This window comes from Caretta caretta, chromosome 11 (genome assembly GCF_965140235.1).
Source record: "Caretta caretta isolate rCarCar2 chromosome 11, rCarCar1.hap1, whole genome shotgun sequence".
Taxonomy (NCBI): Eukaryota; Metazoa; Chordata; order Testudines; family Cheloniidae; genus Caretta; species Caretta caretta.
The window spans coordinates 34088825-34114417 of NC_134216.1; the positions used below are offsets into that span (position 1 = coordinate 34088825).

Genomic DNA, 25593 nt, shown 5'->3' on the forward strand with positions numbered 1-25593 from the left:
GGGCATAAATCCCCATCGAACAGTACACAAAGCTGGACCAACACTGGACCTTCTTGCCGCCTTTGTTTCAGCTGAAACAGAGCAGAGTCAAATTACCTCAGCCATAGTGGCAATGGACTTTAGCAACAGAGCAAACTCCTCTGCTTTCCAATAACATGGGAAACACCACTCGGCACTACCTGTCACAAAGGCAGCACAGTGGATCACATTGTTATTTATTTGCAGATCGGGAGGCAGAAAATGGTGCCAGAATGTGCATTTTTCTCTGTCCGCATCCTATCATGGAGTTGGTGTCTGAGTTTGAAAAAACAAAAACAAAACAAGTTCCTAGTACTAAAGTATATAGATGGGATATTCTACTGGATGCCTCAAACTAATTTACTTTAGCATGAATTACAATATGAATTGAGAGGTTTCAGAGTAACAGCCGTGTTAGTCTGTATTCGCAAAAAGAAAAGGAGTACTTGTGGCACCTTAGAGACTAACCAATTTATTTGAGCATGAGCTTTCGTGAGCTACAGCTCAGAACGCTACATAAGTGCTCTTTTCATAGTTGTATGATGTACCATTGTAGCAAGAAATGGGCTGAAAGAAATTTTGGCTACTAGATAGCAATTTTTTCCCAGTTTAGCAATAATGTATATTGCTCTAATGGATGGATAAGAACTGATAATCTCAGGGCCTCTCACTAGAGCTAGAATTATAACTGGGGAAGTGGCATTCTCCTTCTCTACTGAGGATGGGACAAGAAGTAATGGGCTTAAATTGCAGCAAGGGCAGTTTAGGTTAGCTTAGGGTAGTTAAGCAGTGGAACAAATTACCTAGGCCGGTTGTGGAGGTTTTAAAGAACAGGTTAGAAAAACACCTGTCAGGGTGGTCTAGTTCAGTGGTCTCCAACGTTTTTATGCACAAGATCGCTTTTTGAATTTAAGTATAACCCATGATCTACCCCGCCCCTTCCATAAGGCCCCACCCTGCTGACTCCATCCCTCCTCCCTTGCTCTCCCCTGTCCTCACTCACTTTCACCGGGCTGGGGCAGGGGGTTGGGATGTGGGCTCTGGGCTGGGACCGGGGAGTTCAGAGGTGGGAGGGGGCTCCTGGCTGAGCCTGGGGTAGGGGGTTGGGTGCAGATGGGGTATCCAAGCTGGGGCAGATTGTTGGGGTGCAGGAGGGGGTGCAGGCTCTGGGAGGGGGGTTGGGGTGCAGGCTCCTGCTGGGTGGCACTTACCTTCGGCAGCTCCTGGTTGGCAGTGCAGTGAGGTTAAGGCAAGCTCCTTGCCTGCCTTGGCCCCACACCACTCATGGAAGAGGCCAGCACACCCCGTGGCCCCTGGGCGGAGAGGATGTGGCTTTGCGCGCTGCCTTTCCCTGCAAGCACCGCCTCCGCAGCTCCCATTGACCAGAGTTCTCCATTACCGGCCAATGGGAACTGCAGGGGTGGTGCTTGCAGGCAGGAGCAGCGCATGGAGATCCCTGCTCCTCCCGTCCCCCTCCCCGCCCCCCGGGGCTGGCTGGCTGCTTCCAGGTGTGGCGCAGGGCCAGAGCAAGCAGGGAGCCTGCCTTAGACCTGCTGCGCCACTGGACTTTTAGCGGCCAGAGATCGCGATCAGCTGTCAGAGGCTCCAGGATCGACCAGTCGATCGCAATCTACTGGTTGCTGACCACTGGTCTAGATAATACTTAGTCCTGTCTCAATGCAGAGGATTGGACTAGATGATCTGTTGAGCTCCCCTCTAGTCCTACATTTCTAGGATTCTAAAACATTTAAATAAGAAATAAAAATAAACAATAATACATAAAGTAAATCTGTACTGAAGCATGACTTGATATATTCATAAAATGAAAACTAAGACAAACATACAATGACAATACAAATCACAGTAAAGGATATAAGGCCTGATATTGCAAGTCTCATGGAAGTCCTCTTTAATTGCATGAGTAGCACCATTTACTTACATATTATCTCTTGCTTGAGTTCTAGTTGGAGGATATCACCTTCAATATCTAAGCACTTCACCTTCACCTTCAGTATCTAAGCACTAAGGGATACAATAAGATATCATGAATAGGGTGAAATTTTTTTATTAAAAAGACATATTATAGTAGTAGTGAGTTATCTAACCATTTTGTGTCCAAACATCAGGTAGGTAGATAGCTCAATGCTAGCATTTATGCTTGCAATTAACTGTGCCCCAAATGGGAGAATGGGCTGAACCCTTTAAAAATGTGTCCCTTTTAAGGAGTAAAAATGGTTTTCAGCTGGTCTTAAAAACTTCAGCTTGATCCAGGGCTGTGTTGGAATTGTGCTCAGTACAGATGGAGGAGGGAAAAGGGTTAAGTTTGGGGGGAGAACAAAAGTGGACTTGCACCACTTTTTAAATTTCACCAAGATTGAGGCTAGCTGGGGACTGGGTTAGTTACTGGTGTAAACAAATACACAACATCTCTCTTTTCAGCTGTTTAATTTGGAGTTTTATCAGCATAAATCTAAAAGTGGAAACCCTCATTATCATGTTTATGTAACACCATCATAAATATGTATAAGGACTATGTTAAAGTCTGGCATAAATATGAAATAAAAGTATTTTAATTATCCTTGGCACTACTGAAATGTTAGAACTCTAAAAGATGGATGTAGTGCTCAGTGTTGCTCAGTGTCTGGGTTTCATTGCATATGTCACACTATATAGTGTGTTCTTGCTTGAAGTCCCAGATCATGGAGTTAAATGATTACCATAGAACCCCTATTTTATGAACTTTGGGGGTTGAGAAATTTGAAAAATTGAACACTTCAAAATTACAGTAGGTGCAGTGAGTAAGTTGCAATATGGTGCACTACATTGCTTTCTTCTTGCTTTCTTCAGTCCACTGCAAAGCAATTTCCAGTGCACTAAAGGCATTGAATGTGAGGGGATGTTGATTTGTTCTTCAACATCAGTTTCATTATGTGATTTCTCCCACTCCTGCAAAAATCTCAGCTCTCATTTAAAAAAAAATAAATTCTAGTCCTTGTAGAGCCAAGCCTGGATTCAATTATATGCTACAGGCTCAAAAACTAGAAGGTAAAGAATAAGAACTCCAAATTTATTATTTTTTAAAATGTCATGATTTTTAACTCATGATGTTTAGGGGCCTCACTCATGATTTTTCAATGTTTGGGGCTGGCTAAAACAGCATTTCTGGTCCATGTCACCCTAATAATAGAGCAAGCCTCTGCAGGGGCAACAGAGAACTCAGACCTTTCAGTTGGAAAGGAAATAGTGGTGGGGGAAGCTGTCAATTATTTCAAAATAAATAGCAAATGTATTCCTGACATATAGCTTGGTATTTATTTCTGTGTTACTATGTTTGTACAGTGTCATCCTTAATTTAGTTTAATTTAGATGTGAAACAAACAGGAAACATTCTGCATATGAATATTTTTGTAATAGTTACAATGGTTTTAAAATATTATGGAATGTTAGGCTGATCTCTCTGCCATGTACATGATTTTAAATATTCAATATCTTACCTATTTCTAATTAAGTACAAAAGTGTGGGCCCAGTCCGTTAAGGCCTTATAGTGTGATTCTCCCCTCGTCCCCACACTCGCTTTAACAGGCATTCCATGCATGGAGATGCTATAGCATTGGGCTTTTTATAGTGATGTGTTTCTTACAATGTAGTTTTAAGAGTACTATGTTATAGGCATCTTTACACATTTGAAAGAAATAAGGTTCTAGGACAATATTTTGGCCTTGGATACTAGTTTGCAGGTCCACTGTGAGTCCTGAGGCGATATGTGAATCCAGAACATGTAACTTAATTTTTATAGCTGTTCTTATCATTCAAAAAATCCAGACAGATTTTCACAAAACTAGGTCCATCTTTAAAGTTGGGATGAGGTTGATAGTGGGATGCAGCGCTTTTTCAGTATTTCACATATGTTCTCCGTCAGTAATGACTAAAACTTGATCCTACAAGCTGCCCTATGCCAACAGACCCTGCACATGCACAGAGGAACTTCTTGGATCAGGGCGTGGATGCCATTTGATAGCTATTAGGTGGCCTTTGTGAAACGATTTGGTTGTGTCAGTCTACTTTCTAGCGGTCAAGTGTTTGCATCATCAAAGCAGCACCACAAATGGCTGTAAGTTGTACCTTATCTGGCAGTTGCAGCAAGAAGACAGTGACTGAATAGGCACCTAACTACCCTCTTATTCCTGGAAGACATGTAGGCAGAGAAGAGCAGGGACACTTGCAGTAATGCTGCTCGTTGTCATACCTGCTCTGTAGACGGGAGGCTGTCAATCCAGTACCTTTTGCAAACGATAAACTCATTTATGAATCTTCTTATTTAAAGAAGGAAAATCATTTTTAGACTGCAACATGTCTTCTCAAGCTTCACTACAGAGTGACGTTTTACAGCTTAATTATAAGCTCCTGCTAATAGGGTTTTACAGTGTAAATGCTGACACAGCCTTAACTTTAGTGACATGAATGGTTCTGCTATGTTAATGATTGAAGACCAGAACCATGTAATAAAATATGCTTTTACCCTCTGTTTCTTTTCTCAGGCCAGGAGCACAGGTTTATATTTATCTGTGAAGTGCCATAGTACACATGATGCTGCACAAATAATAAATATCAGTTGACAACTTCAAAAATGGCTCCCTTATAAGAAGCTGTTTTGAATCCTTCTTCCCCCCAGAATTACCTCTCTAGTTGTATCTGTGTTGGTTGGTGTATTCCTTCACAGAGGTTCCTTCATGCAGAATTTCGAGATGGAATGAGATGAGGCTTAACAAACTATTTGCTGTTCTACTTTTAGACTGTTAATGACATATAAAATACAGGATATGGCGAAATCACTGCCTTTTTTGGGGCAGGAGGATAGAGTGGCAACAGGAGATGAAGGATTGATTGAGATTGTTATTGCTGTTGCAGTCTTCCTTAGTCTGAGCATGCATGCTTAATCCACATATATGTATGTGAATGTGCACGTTCTTTTGGGAGTCTGCTTGGGCAATGAAGGATCTGATAACTTTCCAGGCTCAACTGTTTACAGTACATGTAGCTTGCTAGGCAATGCTGCAGTTGCATAGTTAGAAGTCTGAGTGAGGTGATTGAATGTCTTGTGGACGCTTTCAATGTTGGATGCTGTCCTTGGCTTGAGTAGCGAGATGTTGGCATTGATAACTAATGGGGCCATCTCACTGTTGGCTCAGGAACTTGGAGCAATCAGCATGCGGTTTGAGGGCTTGGTAAAGACTGGATTGTGATATGGCTCTGAATCTCCACTGAGATCTGGATTATTCTGGTGGACTAGGGGAAGCTGTATAAGTACTAAATTTAGATGGTAAAACTGGGAATTAAACCTGCAAAAATTAGTTGGGTCCAGCAAGATACAGGTGCCCATTTAGAGTTTTTGCAGTTTTCTGGCACCAGGATGTGTTGGGGTCCAGATTATTTTGATGTACTAGCAGAAGGTAGTTCTTTTGATGGCCCAATTTCTGGGTTTATGGCCAAAGTTTGGTGGGATCGAGGTGCTAGATCTGGGTTTTTGCAGTGTTGTTATAGTGGAGCTCATCAGGGTCTAGATATTTTTTGAGATAATAGTAATGGCTACAGATGTGCTCTTTAAAACAGTAGAATTTAGAGGATTGCAGCCAAAATCTGGCAGGATCCTCTTGTAAATCATGAGTGGTGTTTTTTTGCAGTGCTGTTGTACAAGGATGCTTTAGGTTCTGGCTTTTTTTCTTTTTCTTGGAGTAGGAACAACTGAACTGGTTCTTTACTTAAGTAGTGGAATTTGTGGGCCGGGGGCCAAAAATTGTGTGGATGAAGCAGGATCCAGATGCCAGATCCAAGTATTTGAACCACTGTTGTGCCAGGATGCACTGATGTCCACTGTCTGCACCTGCTGCCCAATTATGCCTCAGAATTAGGAGATTGGGGCCAAAATTTGGCTGGATCCAGCAGGATTGCGGTGCCAGATGCGGGTTTTTGTGTTGCTATTGCACCGTGGTGTGGGTTTCTTGGTGCAGTAGCAGCAGGTAAACTTGTTCTGTCTTGTGAAGTACCAATTTGGGGGACTGGGTACAAAAACCGGCAGGATCTGGCAGGATCCTGCAGGTAGATCCAGCTTTTACCTTTTTCCTGCAATCTGGCCAACAGCCTCATGAGTGAGCAGGAGCCATGTGACTGTGGCGAGCTGGGGTGTGTAGTTGCCTCCTGCTTCAGAGCTACCTGATCCGAATACTAAGCAGAGCTGCCGCCGGAGCTGTGCATGTAACACGCTGAGGAGACTGCAAAGGAAAGTGTCCGTTCCAGAGGCAGCTCGCAACATGGAGATTAAAGACCAAGGAGCGCAAATGGAGCCGCTGCTACCCACGGTAAGATGCTGCTTGCTGCAGTCTGCCGCAAACCCCGCCAAGCAAGCGGAGCCGCTGCTGGGGATGCGAGCGCATCGCGAGGCGCAGCGAGAGATGCTGCCCTGCCTGCTTCTGTCCGTGCCAAGGTCTCTTCTTCCTTCCCCGGGGCCGGGGAACCGAGGGGGCTGCAAAGCCCGCAGGCAGAAGGGGCTTTTCAAGGCATTTCCCCCCAATATGGATGTGGTTTGGGTCACAATGCGTGTGGTTTTCACTGAGTGAAAAAACGCGATGGTTTGCTCCGGGGCTGGGAGCAGCAGCCGGGCTTGCTGTGTGCGTCTCTCGGCTCCAGTACGTGCGGAGGCGCCTGCCTGCATTTCTGTAACGAGGGAAGGGGGTCCCCACTAGTCCTTCTCGCCATACTCCCGGGTGCTGGGGGTGGGCACAAGTTGGTTCTGCTGTGGAAAGGGGTCACCTGAGTGTGAGGATCCCCGTCATTCAAATACCGAAGGGTTCTCTTTGGAAGAGTCCCTGCCTCTCTCACAGAGGGTCTGTCTGGGTCCCTCTGTCACATTCACACTCCCCCCTCTGTTCCGTGGAGGTCCCTAGCCCCCCAACTTGTACAGAGGGACACTGTTTATCTGTGGGGCCCCTGTCACTTGTGCTCCTGTACAGGAGTGGTCAGTTGGTCTGTGGGGGGTCCCTGTCCCCCATGTATGTGTATATATGCACATACATGTGTGTGGTATATGGTCAGTTTGTCTGTTTGAGGGAGGGTCTCTGTCACACAGAGACATACACATTCCATCCCTCTGTCTATGGAGCAGGCTTTCACACCCAGAGGGTCTGTCTTTTTGTGGTGGCTGTGGTACAGGCAAGCACACAGAGGTTGTCTGGGTGTCTCTGTCCCATGCACGGACGGTCAGTCTGTGAGACTGCATGTCACACACTGAGGGTCAGTCTGCAGGGGTCCCTCTCATGCTCACTCACAGGGTCTGTTTCTAGACGCGCGTGCACTCTCTCTCTCTCTCTCCATGCACAATTAATATCAGTCCAGTGAGACTTTTTTAGCATGACAAGTTGTACAAATTTTGCCAAAGTGTAAAAGGGAGCTGGACCCTTCAGCTCTCTGTCAGAGGTGGATAACATCCATCCATCATAGTGTTTAACATTCAATCACCTGTGGCCAGTTGTTGCCAGTACCTATTCCTGATCATTTGGTGGGTTGCTACACAGGACAATGGCATCTCTGGCATCTCTGTCCTTTCTCCTAGGATCAGGCACAGGGTTTCCACACTGATGTTTGGATGAGAAGGCTCTTGCGATTCATGATAATTTTGAGGAAATACCTCTTGTTGCAGTTCCTTCTGTTTTAGACCTTGGCACAGAGACATTGGAGACATGATCTGTAAGTCTCTTCTCTGCCACATTGGTTGCTTTGGGCTATACTTTGTGTCCCCCAATTTTCACCTCGTTTGTGGTCACTGATTCAGTATTTGGTGAGAGACTGCCATAGTTTTGTACATGTCACAAGAGTGAGATGGTTTGATGGTTCTGTGCAAGGGTCTGTAGCAGTCTAACTTGTTTATGTTTTTGATTTCTTCTTGCTAGTTGCTCTTATACTGGTTTAGGTGCTGATCTAGCATCTTGAATATATTTTGGGCTTGAGGTGGGGGTTGTTGGTTCCACTGATCAGAATTGCTGTCTCTGGGGAGTGACAGTGCATAGGGATGGATTGTGTTGCATTCAGGTTTAATTTTTGATCCTCAAGTAATTTTCAGTGGATGAAACTGCTGTGTTGGCTGAGAAGCTGAATATTCTTTCCTGTATGTTGATTAGCAGGGGGAATTGGCCCAGTTCTGTTCTGCAGCCCTAGTTACTGGAGTTTCTGTGCACACGGAGTACTTATTCACAGTTGTACAAACATAGGGTTTCTTTTATGGTTTTATCCCGATTAGATATTAAAGATGGGCCCTGGCTTTTCCTTCACATAGAAGAATGAGTTGGATTATGCTGTCAAATAGTTCTAGCAGCAGTTTTATTAGGTGGGGTCTCTGTGTGTGTCTGGAAGGTTGATTGTGTACTCTACAAGGCTCTATCTGTATGATGGATGGACTCACACACGCTCTATTTCTGGGAGGTAAGAGAGGTAGCATTGTTTTCCTGCTGTAGCAGTGATGCGAAGGCACAGCTTCCCCAGTCTTGAAGCTAGTTGTCCTGCAATGCTCCTCTGCACAGGGCAACATGAACCATGGCAGTTCTCCTGCAGTACTCATCCCAGCTGGTGACTGGCCTCAGTGCCCGCCTGGCCCTAAAGGGCCTTTATGTGCTCTCGGCTCTGAGTGTGTGGGGTCCTTGTAGCAGAGGACTCTGGCCGGGCTTAGGTATCTGGAGTCAGTGTTACCTAGACTATAGTGTGAGGTAGGTGGTGGTATTTTTAAGAATGAATCTCCCCTGGTTTTTTTTTTTTTTCTTTCCTGGGCTAATCCCCACCTCACACAGCTGTAAATAAATTCAGCTCCAGTTTAAACTGTGCAAGGACCCCAGTCCTGGAGCAAATACATTTTTATTTCAAAATATAATTTAAATTTGGTTTGGATTCAATTGGGTGTGAAGAAAAAGCTCCCAGCCCCCAAAGTTTGCTGGCTTCAAGTTACCATCAATACAGAACAAGAGCCAAAGTTCACCAGCGTCTGAGGTGGCATCTCTCAGTGAAACTTCAGCTCAGTATCTCATGCTGGGAAAAAAGTTGTTAGTCATGGCGAGAAGATGGCAAATGACAGTCCTATTTAATTTATATGTTCTAGTGCATTTAGCTATTGCAAAGGTCATAACCTAATTTGCTACAGAAATTCCACATTCAGCTTAACTATCAAAAGCGAATCTGTTTTCCTTGTTACCCTGAGACCTATCCGGTTATTATTTTAGGATGTGAGTTGATGTTTAAACAAGATCTCTTGCAGTTTGTAGAAGGTGATGAAATGTTTTGCTACCTGCTCTTCTGAGGAATTATATGGAAGTAGACTTCCTCTTCACCTTTTCCTTATTAGAGTCTCTTTTTTACTAACTCCTTTTGGAAAAGTTCCTCACCAGTAACAGCACTTCTCCCTGCACCAGGGGAGCCACTTTTCAGTGTGTTTTGCAAAATGAGGTGGTTGTGTGTACATTTCTTCATGGATTCCTAAGATATTTTAGTCTTTAAAAGCTGTTCTGGGAGAAGTAGAATTAAATTAAAAATGGAAAATCCAAACTAGAAACAATCTTTTCAAATTGCTGTTTTAGAAAGTGCAGATATGGCATTGCCACATTTTAGTATTCAACAGAGACTAATGGAATGGAATGTAAAATTAAAAAGGTCATAGAGGAGTTTTTAAACCAAGGGCTGGGGGAAAGCTGACAGGTTCAGAGGATCACGTGTTTGAGACAGAGGCATCTCTTAGGGGAGGATCTGTTAACAGGGATTCTCTATATCCTAGTAAAGAGAAAAGGATAGACATTGATAAAGTACGGGTAAGAACTCAAGAGAAACTGTCAAATGAAAAAGAGTCCCTATTCAATTACATCACATAAAGGCAGACAACTAAATATTGACAAATTTTACAAGTGCTTGTATACAAATACTTGAAGTTTAAATACTAAGATGGGTAAACTAAGGTCCCAGGTATTAAATGAGGATATTGATACAATAGACATCACAGAAACTTGGAGGAATGACAATAATCAGTGGGACATGGTAAAACCAGGGTACAAAATTTATAGGAATGACAGAGTAGGTCAAGCTGGTGGAGGAGTGGCACTATATATGAAAGAAAGCATAGGGTCAAATACATTTAAAAATTTGAAATGAATCAAAATGTATCATGAAATCTCTATTGATAGAAATTCCACACTTGAATAATAAGAATATAGCAGTAGGAATATATTACTGACCACCTGACCGGATGATGATGGTGATTGTGAAAAGCTCAGGGAGATTTGAGAGGATGTAAAAATAGAAAACTCCATAATAATGGGGGATTTCAACTATTCCCATATTGACTGGATACATGTTACCTTAGGATGGGATACAGAGATAAATTTAATTATATTATGGTCACTATTACCAAGTGGTTCAGCTATACTCACCTCTTGGACCAGATCATGCGCCACTTAGGACTAAATTAAGAATTGCCTCTCCCCTTGTGGGTTCCATGACTAGAAGCAGTCATTAATGGTGTCTAGAAATTTTAATATTGTTCTGGGAGGGAAAATACCAAAGAAACCTACCACAGTAGTATTATAAGTGATCTCTCTCCTGCCATCCATCTCCACCCTCTGACAAACAGAGGCTAGGGACACCATTCCTTACCCATTCTGGCTAATAGCCATTAATGGGCTTAACCTCCATGAATTTCTCCAGTTCTCTTTTAAACCCTATTATATTCCTAGCCTTCACAATCTCCTCAGGCAAGGTGTTCCACAGGTTGACTGTGCGCTGAATGAAGAAGAACTTCTTTTTATTTGTTTTAAACCTGCTACCCATTAATTTCATTTGGTGGCCCCTAGTTCTTATATTATGGGAACAAGTAGACAGGCCAAAAAAGAATTTGAAGAACTACTAGCAAAAGACACAAAAACTAAAAACAAAAAAAATTAATTACTCAGAAGCGGGAAGATGCCAAACAAATAGTGGGGCCACTGGATGACTGAGGTGCTAAAGGAGTATTTAAGGAAGACAAGGCCATTGTGGAGAAGCTAAATGAATTCTGTGCATCTGTCTTCACTGCAGAGGATGTGAGAGAGATTCCCACATTTCAGCCATTTTGTTTAGGTGACAAATCTGAGGAACTGTTCCTGATTGATGTGTCAAATTTATAAATTAAACAGTAATAAGTGACAAGGACCAAATGGTATTCACCCAAGAGTTCTGAAGGAACTCAAATATGAAATTGAAAACAAGTGGGGGGGTCAGTGCTAACCAGCCAATTCAATTAAGGTGGAAGTGGGCTATTCTCAACATGTGCCAGCAATGCCCCTCTACCGTGTACATTGGCCAAACCAGACCGTCTCTATGGAAAAGAATAAATGGACACAAATCTGACATCAAGAATTATAACATCCAAAAACGAGTAGGAGAACACTTCAATCTGCCTGGACACTCAATAACAGACTTAAAAGTGGCAATTCTTCAACAAAAAAACTTCAAAAACAGACTCTAGTGAGAAACTGCAGAACTGGAATTAATTCGCAAACTGGACACCATCAAATTAGGCCTGAATAAAGACTGGGAGTAGATGGGTCACTGCAAAAACTAATTTTCCTCCTGCTGATACTCACACCTTCTTGTCAACTGTTTGAAATGGGCCACCTTGATTACATTGAACTCATTAGCACTACAAAGGTGATTTTTTCCCCTCCCTTCTTGTCAACTGTTGAGAATAGCCCACTTCCACCTTAATTGAATTGGCTTGTTAGCACTGACCCACAACTTGGTAAGGCAACTCCCATCCTTTCCTATGCTGTGTATTTATACCTCTCTACTGTATTTTCCACTCCATGCATCTGATTAAGTGAGTTTTAGCCCATGAAAGCTTATGCCCAAATAAATTTGTTCGTCTCTGAGGTGCCACAAGGACTCCTCGTTGTTTGTGCAATGTAACTTATCGCTTATATCAGCCTCTACACCAGATGACTGGAGAACTTAAGAACAGCCATACTGGGTCAGCCCAAAGTATCCTGTCTTCTGACAGTGGCCAATGCCAGGTGCCCCAGAGGGAATGAACAGAACAGGTAATTATCAAGTGATCCAGCCCCTGTCGCCCATTCCCAGCTTCTGGCAAACAGAGGCTAGGGACACCATCCGTGCCCATCCTGGCTAATAGCCACTGATGGACCTATCCTCCATGAATTTATCTAGTTCTTTTTTGAGGATAGCTAATGTAATGTCTATTTTTAAAAAAGGCTCCAGAGGTGATCCTGTCAGTTATAGGCCACTAAGCCTTACTTCAGTGCCCAGAAAATTGGTTAAAACTAGAGTAAATAACAGAATTAACAGACACGAAGATGAACACAGTATGTTGGGGACGAGTCAACCTGGCTTTTGTGAAAGTAAATAATGCCTCACCATGAATTCCCATTAGAATTCTTTGAGGGTGCCCACAAACATGTGGACAAGGTTGATCCAGTGGATATAGGGTAATTGGACTATCCAACAAGGTCCCTCACCAAGGATCTTAAGTAAAGTAAGTAGTCATGGGAAAGAGGAAAGGTCCTCTTCTGGATCAGTAACTGGTTAAAGGACAGGAAACAAAGGATAGAAATAAATGGTCAGTTTTCAGAATGGAGAGAGGTAAATAATAGGGTCCCCAAGGCATCTGAACTGGGACCAGTGCTATTCAACGTATTAATAAATGATATGGAAAAAGGGGTAAACCATGAGGTGGCAAAGTTTGCAAATGATACAAAATTACTCAAGACAATTAAGTCCAAAGCAGACTGCAAAGAATTACAAAATGATCTCACAAAACTGCGTGACTGGGCAACAAAATGGCAGATGAAATTAAATGCACGTTGGGAAAATATAATCCCAATTATACATACAAAATGATGGGTCTAAATTAGCTGTTACCACTCAAGAAAGAGATCTTGGAGTCATTGTGAAGAGTTCTCTGAAAACATCTGCTCAATGTGCAGCAGCAGTCAAAAAAGCTAACAACGTTAGGAATCATTAGAAAAGGGATAGATAATAAGACCATAAATATCCTAATGCCATTATATAAATCCATGGTTCTCCCACACCTTGAATATTGTATGCAGTTCTAGTCATCCCATCTGAAAAAAGATATATTAGAAATGGAAAGGGTACGAAGAAGGGCAACACAAATGACTGAGGGTCTGGAACAGTTTCCATATGGGGTGAGAGTAAGAAGACTGGGACTTTTCAGCTTGGAAAAGAGAGAACTAAGGGATGATATGATAGAGGTCTATAAAATCATGAATGGTGTGGAGACAGTGAATAAGGAAGTGTTATCTACCCTTCACATAACACAAGAACCAGCGGTCACTCAATGAAATTAAGAGGCAGCAGGTTTAAAACAAACAAAAGGAAGTACTTTTTCACACAATATGCAGTCCATCTGAGGAACTATGGAACTCATTGCCAGTGGATGTTGCAAAGACCAAAAGTGTAACTGGGTTCAAAAAAGAATTAGATAAGTTCTTGGAGGATAGGTACATCAATTAGCCAAGATTGTCTGGGGTGTAACCACTTGTTTTTGGGTGTCCCTAAGCCTCCAACTGCCAGATGTTGGGACTGGATGACAGGGGATTGGTCACTTGATAATTGCCCTGATCTGTTCATTCTCACTGAAGGGTCTGGCATTTGCCACTGTCGGAAGGCAGGATACTGGGCTAGATGGACCTTTTGGTCTGACCCAGTGTGGCTATTCTTATATTGTTAGGTTGATATTCTTACCATATTACATATTGATTTCTGTATGTTAACCTCTTTTACTTACCAATCATCAATATTTTAAAAACCCTTTTTTAGTATGAATGTTTTAAAATTATAAGAAACAATTGTGGTTAATAAAAGATTGCTGTGAAGTCTGTGTGTGTGTGTGTGTGTGTGTGTGTGTGTGTGTGTAAAAAATTGTGAAAGAGAGTTTGCAGATTCTGTCTGTGAATGTCTTGGGCATAGGGTGACCAGACAGCAAGTGTGAAAAATCGGGATGGGGTGGGGGGTAATAGGAGCCCATATAAGAAAAAGACCCAAAAATTGGGACTGTCCCTATAAAATTGGGACATCTGGTCACCCTTCTTGGGCAGGTTCTCAATTAGAGTCAAACGCAGTTACTTTGCCTGTCTCAGTGGGATCCTTGCATATCCATGATGTTGCAAATGGCTCCCAAAAACACTTTGTTTATATAAAGACTTGTTTTAAGATTATTTAGGAATCATGTCTATTTCAGTTGTGTTTTAAGACTGTCATTGTTATGTTTTAAAATCAATATTAGTGACTAACTGATGTAAGCAGAATGTCTGTGTATAGCAGGAACTTCATCCTCTCTTCGTATCTACGAGCGAATTTGTACATACTTACTGATAGATTTTTTTTTTTCATGAATGATTGCACGGCATGTTGTTTTTCTTATGTTCTCTAATGACAGTGGTGGCAGTAATGCCACTATAGTTAATGATGAATTGGCTTTTCCGTTCTAAGATCAGACTTTTATCATCTTGCCTCTTTGGGTTGATGCTTTGGCAAGGAAGGTTTCAGTTTATACTCCCCTCTTCCCCTGGGATGAGTGGGGCAAAAATTTTCCCTCTTTGACCAAAATGGGCAAATCAAGGAAGAATTTTCCCATAGTTTTAAAGGTTAGGCTATTTTATTTTATTTAGATTTACTGTATATCAGAGTACGCTTAGCCTTGCTTTTAGAAGTGTTTTTTCACAGGTTCTGGAAAAAAAGGTCTAGTATATGTACATAGACAAAATTGCAGGAAGTTAGTCCATAACAGAACTTAGCAATGGATATTCACATAATTATGCTTTTGGTTATGATTTTATAAGGTTGAAAACTGGTTATTGTGAAATCAAGAAAGGTCAACGGCTCCAGTCCTGGAAGTAGATCAGCACAGTGGGGCTCGACACTGGGGAGTTGGGGACCGCCTACATGGATGCTCTTTTAGGATCAGGAGTTCATGCAGGTGGATATCAAACAATTGAAAAATAACTAAAACAATACATAATCTTACAGCACTGGTATTTCATTTGTATGTATGCTTGTGTGTACATTCAAAACTCTTGCTAGTGCTATACAAACAGTAGGGAATTCTAGGAAGCTTTTACAAAATCACATTACTTTGTTGTCCTAGGGGAAGAGAAAAGAGAGAGAACTCAAGTTGTGACTGTTTTTGAAAAAATAGTGTAGCTAGTGAGCGGGAAACTACTGTTCATAACAGGCCAAATTCTGTCACTCTTACTCATGATGAGTAGGACTTCCAGTGGGACCAGGGCCGGTTCGAGGTTTTTTGCCACCCCAAGTAAAAAATTTGCCACCCCAAGCTCCGGGAGTGCAACTGTCCAAGCCAAAAAAAAGGGTGGCCGGAATGCCGCCCCTGGAATTGTGACGCTTTGTTGGTGCCTAGAGCCGGTCCTGAGTGGGACAGCATGCAGAGTTAAATGTATTACTTAACAGGAGCATAAGCGGCAGAATGTGGCTCAATGTGTTTTATAACAATACTAAATCCCTGTTCACTTGACCAGGATTTAGGATTATCGCAACAGTTTTACAACAGTCAGGGCAAATTTATGGAGACAATGTTAATGGAAAACTATAGAGACAATGTTAAATTTTTCTGTTATGGCACAGAGAAAAGGTTACAAGGTTAAAAAATGCAATCATAAGGATAACGTTAGAATTTTATTACCGCTTCATCTGTTTTCTCTTGTTGCCACATGGCCATAAAGTCTGAGTGAAAAGACAAGTAGTTTTTTCCAGAAAGTACTGGATCTCAGTGCATCTCTTTATACAATAAAATAAGTAAAGTCGCACAGACAGTACTTTATAAACACACACCTGCCAATGTCATGATTAAGAAGAGAGGTAATTAAAACCCTAAGAAATAGTTAACTTGTGGCATACCAAACTTATACCTGTAAACAATAACTTGCGGCACAGCATCTGCTCATACACAAACTTTAGAAATGATATGAATGAGATACATTCACATTATGGAAAACATTAAAACAGATTATTTTTTAAAATGTGTCTGATTTGAGTACATCCTACACCTTCTACTGATCAGACACATTTGTGTTTTAATTTCCTCTTACAATAACTCCATCTTTTCTTCCTACTTCTCCCTTGGGAAAATTATGGAACCGTATGTATGATAAATCACTTCCATAGAACCACTCTGTAATATCATAAAGGATTGTTATGACTTCAGTGTAGTATCAAACAGAAGATTTAAGCTGGTGGAGGAAAAACTTATTTAAACATCTTCAATGATTAGCAGTATAATGGGTATGAGAGAATGAAACAAAAGCTATGTACTGTGCTTGCAGTACATTGCTTTTGTTTCAATGTTCTCTATTTTCAGTCTTGCCCATTGTAGAACTCCCTCTTTATAAGTATGGCATGATTGTTGTAATGTCAAATACAAGTTAACAGAAACTCATATGTTCCAAAAGGTTTGTCACTCCCTAAGGTGTATACAGTGTAATACAGTTGAAAACAAAGTGGTCATGAGTACAAAGAGCAGGTAGGTGCTTAAAACCACCCTTTCTTCTGGGAAGCTATTCCCAGGATAAGATGGGGTTTGAAGCAAGGTGAAAGTGGGAGGAGGAGAGAAGGCACTTGAGGTGTGTGAGGAAGAAGTGGGGGGATGTAGGAGGAAATAGGGACAGAATTTAAGTGTGGAAAGAGCTATGCACATCTGGAATTTCAGGACATTGCATTTGAGTGATGCAGAACGAAAGAAGGGGCCATTGAAGCTATTTGAGGAGGAAGTGTTGGGGTTAGACCAGAGGGGCAGGGAGATAATGAGTACTTGCATCATGAAGAAAGTTTAAAGTCTACGTGGACAAGCTGAGAAACTACATCTTCTAGTTAGCTCATAATATTCCCAAGGCAAATAGGGAGTGCTGCTGTATTTTAGTTGAGGGACAGCAGCAAAATTACTACACCCTCACTTAATTCCATCCAGTATTTTTGTATTTGAATTAAGTTATTTCTAATTTAAATAGATATTTTGATTTACTTGTTGATAGCTGTTTACTTTCTTTCCATTTATATAGTCTTAATTTGCTAAAATGTTTTGTACCTGTTTCTTTAGTACCTAATTGTTAGTAGAATTTCAGCTTTTATAGTCTTTTTTTCTCCGAAGCCCACTTAAAATGTTCATATACACCAAATAAGACAAGTCCCGGGGTCTTATTAACATACTGTGTTTTGATAACAGTACAAACTTACACACAGAACTGATAAGCAAGAAACCCACATGCTGTATTTGTGACCCACACCACCTTCTTGATATATCGAACATCCACAAGTTGAAGACTGTCACAATGGTTTGACTAGATTACATCTCAGTTAGGGCTTTCAGTGGCTCAGTTTTCAGAAACTATGTATCGGGATATACATGGGTAGTGTATTGTGTACAGTGAATGTGTGTGCTACAGGAACTGCTGAAGGAGGAGCTGTTTGCTTTTGTGGTGAGCACTGGTGCCTTCAGTCATTTATATTCATCTGAATATTTAACTGCATTTACCTAATGCTACAATCAAAAGGCGTGAAAGATCTAAGAGCCAAGTGACAGGTTTTGTGATGAAAGCCATTATTAATAATATGCTGGAAGGAAAAAATATACAATCCTATTACTTATGGAGCCAGTCCTGCAATGTGCTACACAGATGCAGATCCCTGCACCTTCATGGAGCCCCACTGACTCGGGGTCCATCTGCCAGTATGGCTGCAATTGCAGTATTGGGGACTCTGTATCTGACATCTGCAAAGTGGTGATTATTTGGAAAAACAAACAGGAATGTGGCGGTGCATTTGTCACGCCTCAGGAAGTAGGGTGTAATACTGTTGCAGATTGCTTGGAAGTTTCTTTTGGAGTGGCGTAAATTAGTGAATCTCTGTGAAGAGTACAGACAGGAAGCTGACTGTTTGTCAGAGGGTAACAAATATTAATCTTAAGAGGTTTGCTGAAGAATTGCTCCAAATCATAGAATCATAGAATTGTAGGACTGGAAAGGACCTCGAGAGGTCATCTAGTCCTGTCCCCTGCACTCAGGGCAGGACTAAGTATTATCTAGACATATTATCAAGCTATCTGATGTGGGGGACCAGCAATTTTTTTTTCCAATGTGCGCGCAGACTGGCAGCCGATGGCTCGCGGACCGGCACTGGTCCGCGAACCACCACTTCAAGTAGCACTGATCTAGACCATTCTTGACAGGTAGGATGTCTTAAAAATCTCCAATGATGGAGATTTCACAACTTTTCTGGGCAATTTATTCCAGTGCTTAACCACCCAGACAAGAAGTTTTTCCTCATGTCCAACCTAAACCTCCCTTGCTGCAATTTAAGGCCATTGCTTCTTGTCCTTTCCTCAGAGGTTAAGGAGAACAACACTGAAACCAGTTACAGTGGTACTGGATCCTCTACACAGGAAGTCATGTTCAATGGCTCAAGCTGTTGAAGTGTGGAAGAAGATTGAAAAAATCGTTACTAAATTGCAATTAGAATCTGGCAAAATGTGTATCATTATGATCAGGCTTAATACCATGTCATTTGTTTGGATGTAAGATCAATCCTTCACAGATGCCAGGTTCCACTCACAACAGAGGAATCACCACTCAAGGTATGTCTATGCTGCAAACAAAATGTGTGTTCTTAGCTCAAGTTAGCTAATCTGGGGTTATAATAGCAGTGAAGACATATCAACGCTGCTTTTAACTAAGATTAGTTGCTTAAGCCTCAAACTAAAGTTTATAGGGTGAGCCAAGGGTTGATCTTGCTCTGCTAACCTTAGTTAAATGCTAAATTACTGTGTCTTCCCTGATATTTTAACCAAGAGGTTAAGAACACACCTTTTTTTTTTTCAGTATAGATGTAACCTTCCTTTTTAATATTTAGAAGAAGGTTGGAAGTGGTCTTCTGTCAATAGTAAATAATTTCATGCCAAGTTTCCCTCTTTTCAGAAAACTATCTCTCAGATGAAGCTATAATAGCTCCTCAGTGGTGGTAACATCAGGTAAACATTTTTTGAGAAAATAAAGATATGATCACAAGAGTGGTGTCTCAACTGCTATGGATTCTTCTGCTGGTGTTCAGTGGAATCCAAGAATAGAATCTGCATGGGAACAGAGCTTCAAAGTTGTTTTTCCTTCTTGAGCATTTTAATTTTGAGGGGCAGGAAAATGCCTTTGAGTTTGAGTAATGGGACTCATAGGTTATTAACTTAGGATTTTTTGATCACTGATTATAACTGTGTAAAGTGTTGCATTATGGTATTAATGCTGATATGTTAATAAGTGAGACCATAGAGAAAGTTTTTATAATTTTAAACTGTTTAAATACTGAAACTTTAAACAACTTAATGTTAACATTGAAGTTACTTTTGCAGTGTTAAATTTTATTCTGCTTTGGATTTATAAAAGTTTTGAATAAAAATAAACTGTAACCTCTCATCTTGCAAACACATACGCATGTGCATAACTTTAAGCACAATTAAAGCCAATGACATAGCTAATGTGGCTAAAGCTGGCAAGTGTTTGCAGGACAGAGGCCTTAAATTTTCAATATTTTGTTCTGTTTACAGCAGTTTCTTCATATTTAAATAAGTACTCAGCTTGTAGTGACATTACAATAAGAGTGTTTTTTTAACGAATTTTAATCCAAAATGGCAATAGCAAATTTTTTTCTAATTAAATTAAATCTCCATAAAAGTGATTTAAATCAATTATTTAAAAAAAACAGGCTATTTAAATCCAGATGTTTTTTAAATAATCATTGACTTAAGTCACTTCACAATGCAACATTCTAACTTGAAAATTTATAATATAAATGCTTTTCATCTGGATTTAAATCACATCATGCTGTTTGAAATGTACTGGTGGAAACTCCCACAAATTCTTCTGTGGCAAAAGTTGAAAAAGGTATAACTGCAGTACTATAGAAATGTGCACCTCTTTTCAAGAGAGAACTGGAGAATTGAAGACAAGTAAAGCTTACTTGTAGACCAGTCAGTCAGCCTGTGTGTTGCAAGACAAGGGTACTGCTGTATGCCATGAGACCAGTAGGCCTGGGTATCTGGAACTCAATGGAGAAATTATACTCTCTGTCCACACAGAAAATGTGCGCACAGAAAATGGGTATATCCCATTGAACCAGCATTAAAGAATTTGTGGAGATCTCAAAACTACTATGCAACTAGTGTACTGAAGAGTTCCTTTCTCTAGCCTGGAGTTCAAAGTTTTACAAAACGGATCTATGTTAAACTTACAAATGCAAGTGGAGGAAAATTCCCATGAGTTGGTAACATAGTGGTACATAAAGGTCATACCAATACCAGTATTTGCTTTTTGGGATAACATTGACACCAGCCTTGTTCAAGTGGAGGTATGGATCAGATTTTGAGAGAGCTCCCAGGAGTACAGTACTGACTAGATGGCATTCCATTGGCTGGCAAGAATGATAGTGAGCATCTCAAGAAACTAGATGCAAACCTGCAAAGATTGGAGGTTTATGGCTGGAGAGTTTATAAGGAGAAATGCATATTTTCCCAACATAACTTTATGGTACAGGCCTGGTGGCAAATGCCAATAGTCTTCACAAAGCATCTATAAAAGAGGGCCATGGTGGATACCCCACTTCCTGCAAATGTAGGTGAGTTACATTCTTCTGCAGAATAATCCACAGGTTTGAGAGAATTTTAGTTAATCTCTCCATGTGTCCTACTTAATAGCCATGTTAGTAGAACCTTCCTATTGTGGGGGAAGGAGAATGTTATATTAGTACTTTAAATGAGTTTATGTAATATGAACAGTGCATGTTAAAAATAAGTTATAGGATAGTGGCAGTCATCTTCAGCCAGTGTTGCTTGTAAATAAACATCAATTTACAACTGTTGCTGATCTATAACTGGTGTTTTATACTTACTCTCAAATAAGTTCCAAAGTACCAGCAGTGTCAGCACAAGTGATTATGTATTCATTGTAGGTTACCTGTGTTGTCAAACTGATTTATCATATTCCTAAAGTATCCCACATCCTCACAGTCTGCCTAACACATTTCGTGATAACACAGAATACAACCCATATTACTACTGCTGTAGGCACTTTTTGAAACACTAGCATCCAGTAAACATAGTGCACAATTTTTTTTAAAGTATCTTTTCTCATATATTTGAAGAGATTATCAAATGCTTTAAGCAGAAAACTTGACTAACTATATAATTAGGGTACTTCCTCTTATTTTAAACATCTTTTCTCCTAGTGTTCACCATTATAACAAAAGACTTGACTGTGTCCATTTGTTTTATTGCACCATTACCACACTTCTAGAATTAGATGTGAAAAGGCGCCGTAAAAGGACTTGTAAACCTATGAGTCATTTATATTTGTCTAAAAATACATTCACGACATCATTAACAGTAGCTGTATTCCATACAATTGGACGCTATTTAAACTTTTCAGAGAAAAATATCTGGATAAATCCAGCATGGATTAATTTACACTCTAGATGTATTAGAAAGTGGCAAGGCCTTCTCACAGACCCTTGCCAATACTACACAAAGGAGGTTTTCTGTAAGCATGTGGCCATCGCTTCCCCCTGTAGATTAAGTGTGTTCATGGTCTTGGAATACCCGACCCCTCCCCCCCGTACCACAGGGAGACTTGAATTCGTTCTTTAATGGCCAAAGCAGCTGACTACCATGTGTACAAGTGTGCTTGAAACCACAGAAAATGCTGGTACATTGGTCTAGTACACACAAATTATGTTAAGAAATTATTAACGTTGCAGAGTCAAGCATCAAAAGTTAAGAAATGCCAGCACTAAGGGTGCCTGTCTAACCTTAATTCATCCCCACCTTGTGCATGAGCCTGATGAGCCAATCTTTAATTACAGAATCACATCTATTTTTTTTTCTCACCAGACCCTCTAACTCATTCCATGTACAGGATGGTCAATGCTCATTTAATGAGCAGCCATTCAGTGTTTTGTTTTCTAATCCATTGTTCAATGTGTGGCTACAGGCATTATTTAATATACACTATTGAAATCCTGCTCTGACGATAGAATTATTAATTTCCTTATGGGCTTTTCTGTGGTGCTCATCACTATGCCATCTAAGTGCTTCACAAATATTAATTTGTTTTCACAATACACCTGTGATGGGGAACTGAGGCACAGAGATTAAGGTAAAAGAAATTCACTAATTTTGGGTGCCCTGTGTGAGACACCAAGGACCTGACTCTTTTAGAGCACGTAGCATTATATGGCAATTAATATGATCAAAGCACAGCTCCCCTTGACTTCAGTTGTAGTTGTGGGTGCTCAGTAGTTGTGTAGTTGTGCGCACTTCTGCAAATCAGACCCTAGGGCGGGGCAGGCAAACTTTTTGGCCCGAGGGCCACATCGGGGTTGCAAAACTGTATGGAGGGTTGAGCATTTGTGAACTGTGATTTTTATTTCAAAGGCTTATAACTTGTCAAATTTGGGTGGATTTTGACAGGGGCAGCAAAAGACACCTCCCCTGTCACAAAGGCCACCTCTTGCTAAATCTCAGGTCCTTTCTCAAGAAGTGTGGAGGCATTAGAACTTCTCAAATAAAAGGTCACAATTTTTTTTTTAAATTGGGTAAAACAATAGATTTTTTTCCCCTGTCTTGTTCTCGGAAATGGCTGGACTGTTCTGGCTGAAATTTTCAAAAAATAAAATAAAATTCAGTCTGAAGCAGGTACCCAGCATGGAAAATTTCAGTCCATATTGCTAAAACTTACAACAGGAAGTGTCAGGCAACCTTAATCATAGGCAGTTCTAAATACACCTTCCTCTGTTTTGCAAACAAGTCTGGCAGCAGCTGAGCAGTGTTGACCTAAAAAGTGTCTTTGTAAACAAGTGGAGGGCTGTAAAACTAAGCTCTGACAAGAAACATTTTCAAATATTTTTTTTCTGGCGATATAACACAATCACAATACAGTATGTGCTCCTGATTCCTGTTGTGCCAAAGCATTTGGCAAATAAGCGAGGCTAAACATGTTTGCTTTTCATCACAAACAATCAAAGCCAAAATATAACTTAAAAAAATAGTCACAAATACACTATATGGGCTTGAAGGAGAGATCGCCCAGTAGAGATACTGCTTTTGTCAGCTTCAATTCAGAGGAGGGACCAAGAAAACAGACCTCTGACTAGTAACTAGGATTACTTGATTATATAGTTACCTAGAGAGCTTGTTAGGAGATCAAGATGAAAATGAAACAAAAGCCTATAGAAGACTGAAGAGATGGTACTATGACTAGAAGCCAGGTGTCTTCCCAAACCCTCATTTAGAGTAATAGCGAATAAGATAATGTAATCACTTGTTCTCAGTCGTTCTCTTGTTTTAGTGAAGATGGTTCTTTACCAAGAGGGGGAGACACTGGTAATACTTCCTTGCTGAGCAGAATTTGCTTCACGTGCCTCTATACTGTGAGAGAGTACTGTGATTCCTGAAAGCTTCTTAGTTGTGTAACCTTCCTTGGCTTAGCTGCCCACTCACAAGTTGGTGATATATACTAAGACAAAGCTTCTATATTTTATTTTGCATCTTCAGTGAGAATAAGATCCTCACAGAACAGGTATGTAATCTTTTAGGATCAGAGTAACCCATGCTGCATCTTTTCAGGCGGAGGGAGAGGAGGATGGTAGGCCATCCCCATCCTATATTTTAACCAAAAAATAAAAACAATCACACGTGCTTGCCATGGGGAGAAAGGGCTGCAGAAGTGTAACAGGGGACTCATATTATTATTATTATTGCATGTGGCAGCTCTCCTATGGTAGATGGGAGGATTTCCCTTTCCGACCTCCAGAACCTGGGTTTGGGATGGGAAGAAAAATTTTCAGCCTGATAGGCCACATAAGGAGAAAGACAGTTGCCTCCATCAGCACAAAGGACAACCTTCCTATCTGCAAAGCCCAAGAAGATCCAAAAAGCTTTTGCATGTTGGGCTGCTGCAGGGGCAAAGCTGGTATGGATGGGTCCTGTCCCTGCATCTAGATCTGCTGAGGCTGAGCCCTTCACCTCTGCAGAGTCCTTCTGGCTTTCGTGGGACTGCCCTGGTGCTCACTAGTTCCTGATGCAGGATCAGGATTTCAGTAGAGGGAATTTTTCTATATATATTTTTTTATCTATAGGTTTCTTCATAAATAGAGAGCCTATTAATATCATTTTCTGTATGCCATGTTAGAGTCATTAGATCTGTGCAAAAACATAGACTAAATAGAGCTGGTTGGAATTTGTGAATGAATTTTTAAATAAAAAAAAGGATTTTCAGAATCAGAAAACTAGTGAAAATGTGATATTTCTTTTTAAATAAAAATCAGTTTGTTTTCAATTAAACTGAAAAGTATAAAGTTTTTTGTTATCATTTTTCATTATGCTCTTTTTTTTTTTTTTTTTTTTTAATTTCCCTTGCTCCCTTCCCTTTCCAGTGGAAAATAGAAGGAGAGGTGGGAGAAAAAAGGAAAACCAAACAATTTCAAAACAAAAATTAGTTAAACCAAAAATTGTCCTGGAAATTATTTTGTTCAAAATTTTCAGCTTTTTTTAAAACTTGTAGAATGAAAATGACACAAACTTGGTGAATATTTTGTCACTTTTTTCTGTTTGAAGAACAGTTCTATGACTAAAGTCCAGTTATTGTCAGAGCAATAACCCCAATTCCCAAGTGATGCCAATCCTGTAAAGACTTTGCCTTATGCCTGTAGTTCCACTGCAGTCTATGGGACCACTTGCTGTGCATAAAGTTAAGCATGCGTGCAAGTCTTTGCAGGATCAAAGCCCAAACGTGATCCTCCAGAGACTGTATAACCATAATAATCTTTTTATGTTTCATTTTTCAAGCTTGGCCTGTGAAACTGTTGTTCAGAGCTAGTTCTTGGGAGTGGGGCAGACAGACACAATCAATAGTACTAGTCTGAGAGCCCTTGCCTGAGTGCCCATGTCATGAATGGTCCTGTGACAATAGTTTGAGTACTAGCGTCATGGGGAGCATAGTGAGTAACCTGTGAGTTTTTTGGCTAATGTCATTTTAAAGCGTCAGTTTTGGTATTCTGATTTGTGTCACTGCTGATGAACCAGACACAGGTGAGTTAACAAACTTTCTCCTTTATTAGCCTGCTCAGCCCTCAGAATTGCCAGCTCATGATTTTACTGTGAATTTTATGATATTCAGTGTTTGTAAATCGTAAGTTCCTGGAGTCAAGTGATTACATGGAAATCTCAGCTTTCATTTTAAAAAGTTGCTAGCCCTTGTGGTTATGTAGGAAAACGTGACCAGAGCACACCCTAAGGGCTCAAAAATCAAAAGACCAGTTAAAAGAAGCCCATTATTATTTTTTACAATCATCTGATTTTGGGGGGCCTGACTCATGAGTTTTGAAAGCTTAGGGTTGTCAATATTGTTATATGAGCCATTTTAGTGATGCAAGTGCTGTACAGGTTATATGATCTGACAGTTTAGGAGCAAGCAAGAGATTAT

At 40.7% G+C, this 25593-nt stretch overlaps 1 protein-coding gene across 5 annotated transcripts in view; it reads left to right on the forward strand.

Moving 5' to 3' along the window:
• The window catches only part of SLC4A10 (solute carrier family 4 member 10), a 360367-nt gene that overhangs the window by 63585 nt on the left and 271189 nt on the right, over positions 1 to 25593 (forward strand). The window contains exon 1 of one of the 5 annotated variants that reach the window (XM_048869229.2): positions 6131 to 6375. The exons of 2 other annotated variants lie outside the window; for them this stretch is intronic. Coding sequence is in view for 1 of the 3 variants with exons in the window: in XM_048869225.2 (XP_048725182.1) it covers positions 6328 to 6375 (48 nt within the window). In the remaining 2 variants the exon portion in view is untranslated. Of the gene's footprint in view, positions 1 to 6130; positions 6376 to 25593 lie in introns of those variants that run through there. 2 more of the 5 variants (XM_048869227.2, XM_048869225.2) reach the window with 2 other exon arrangements.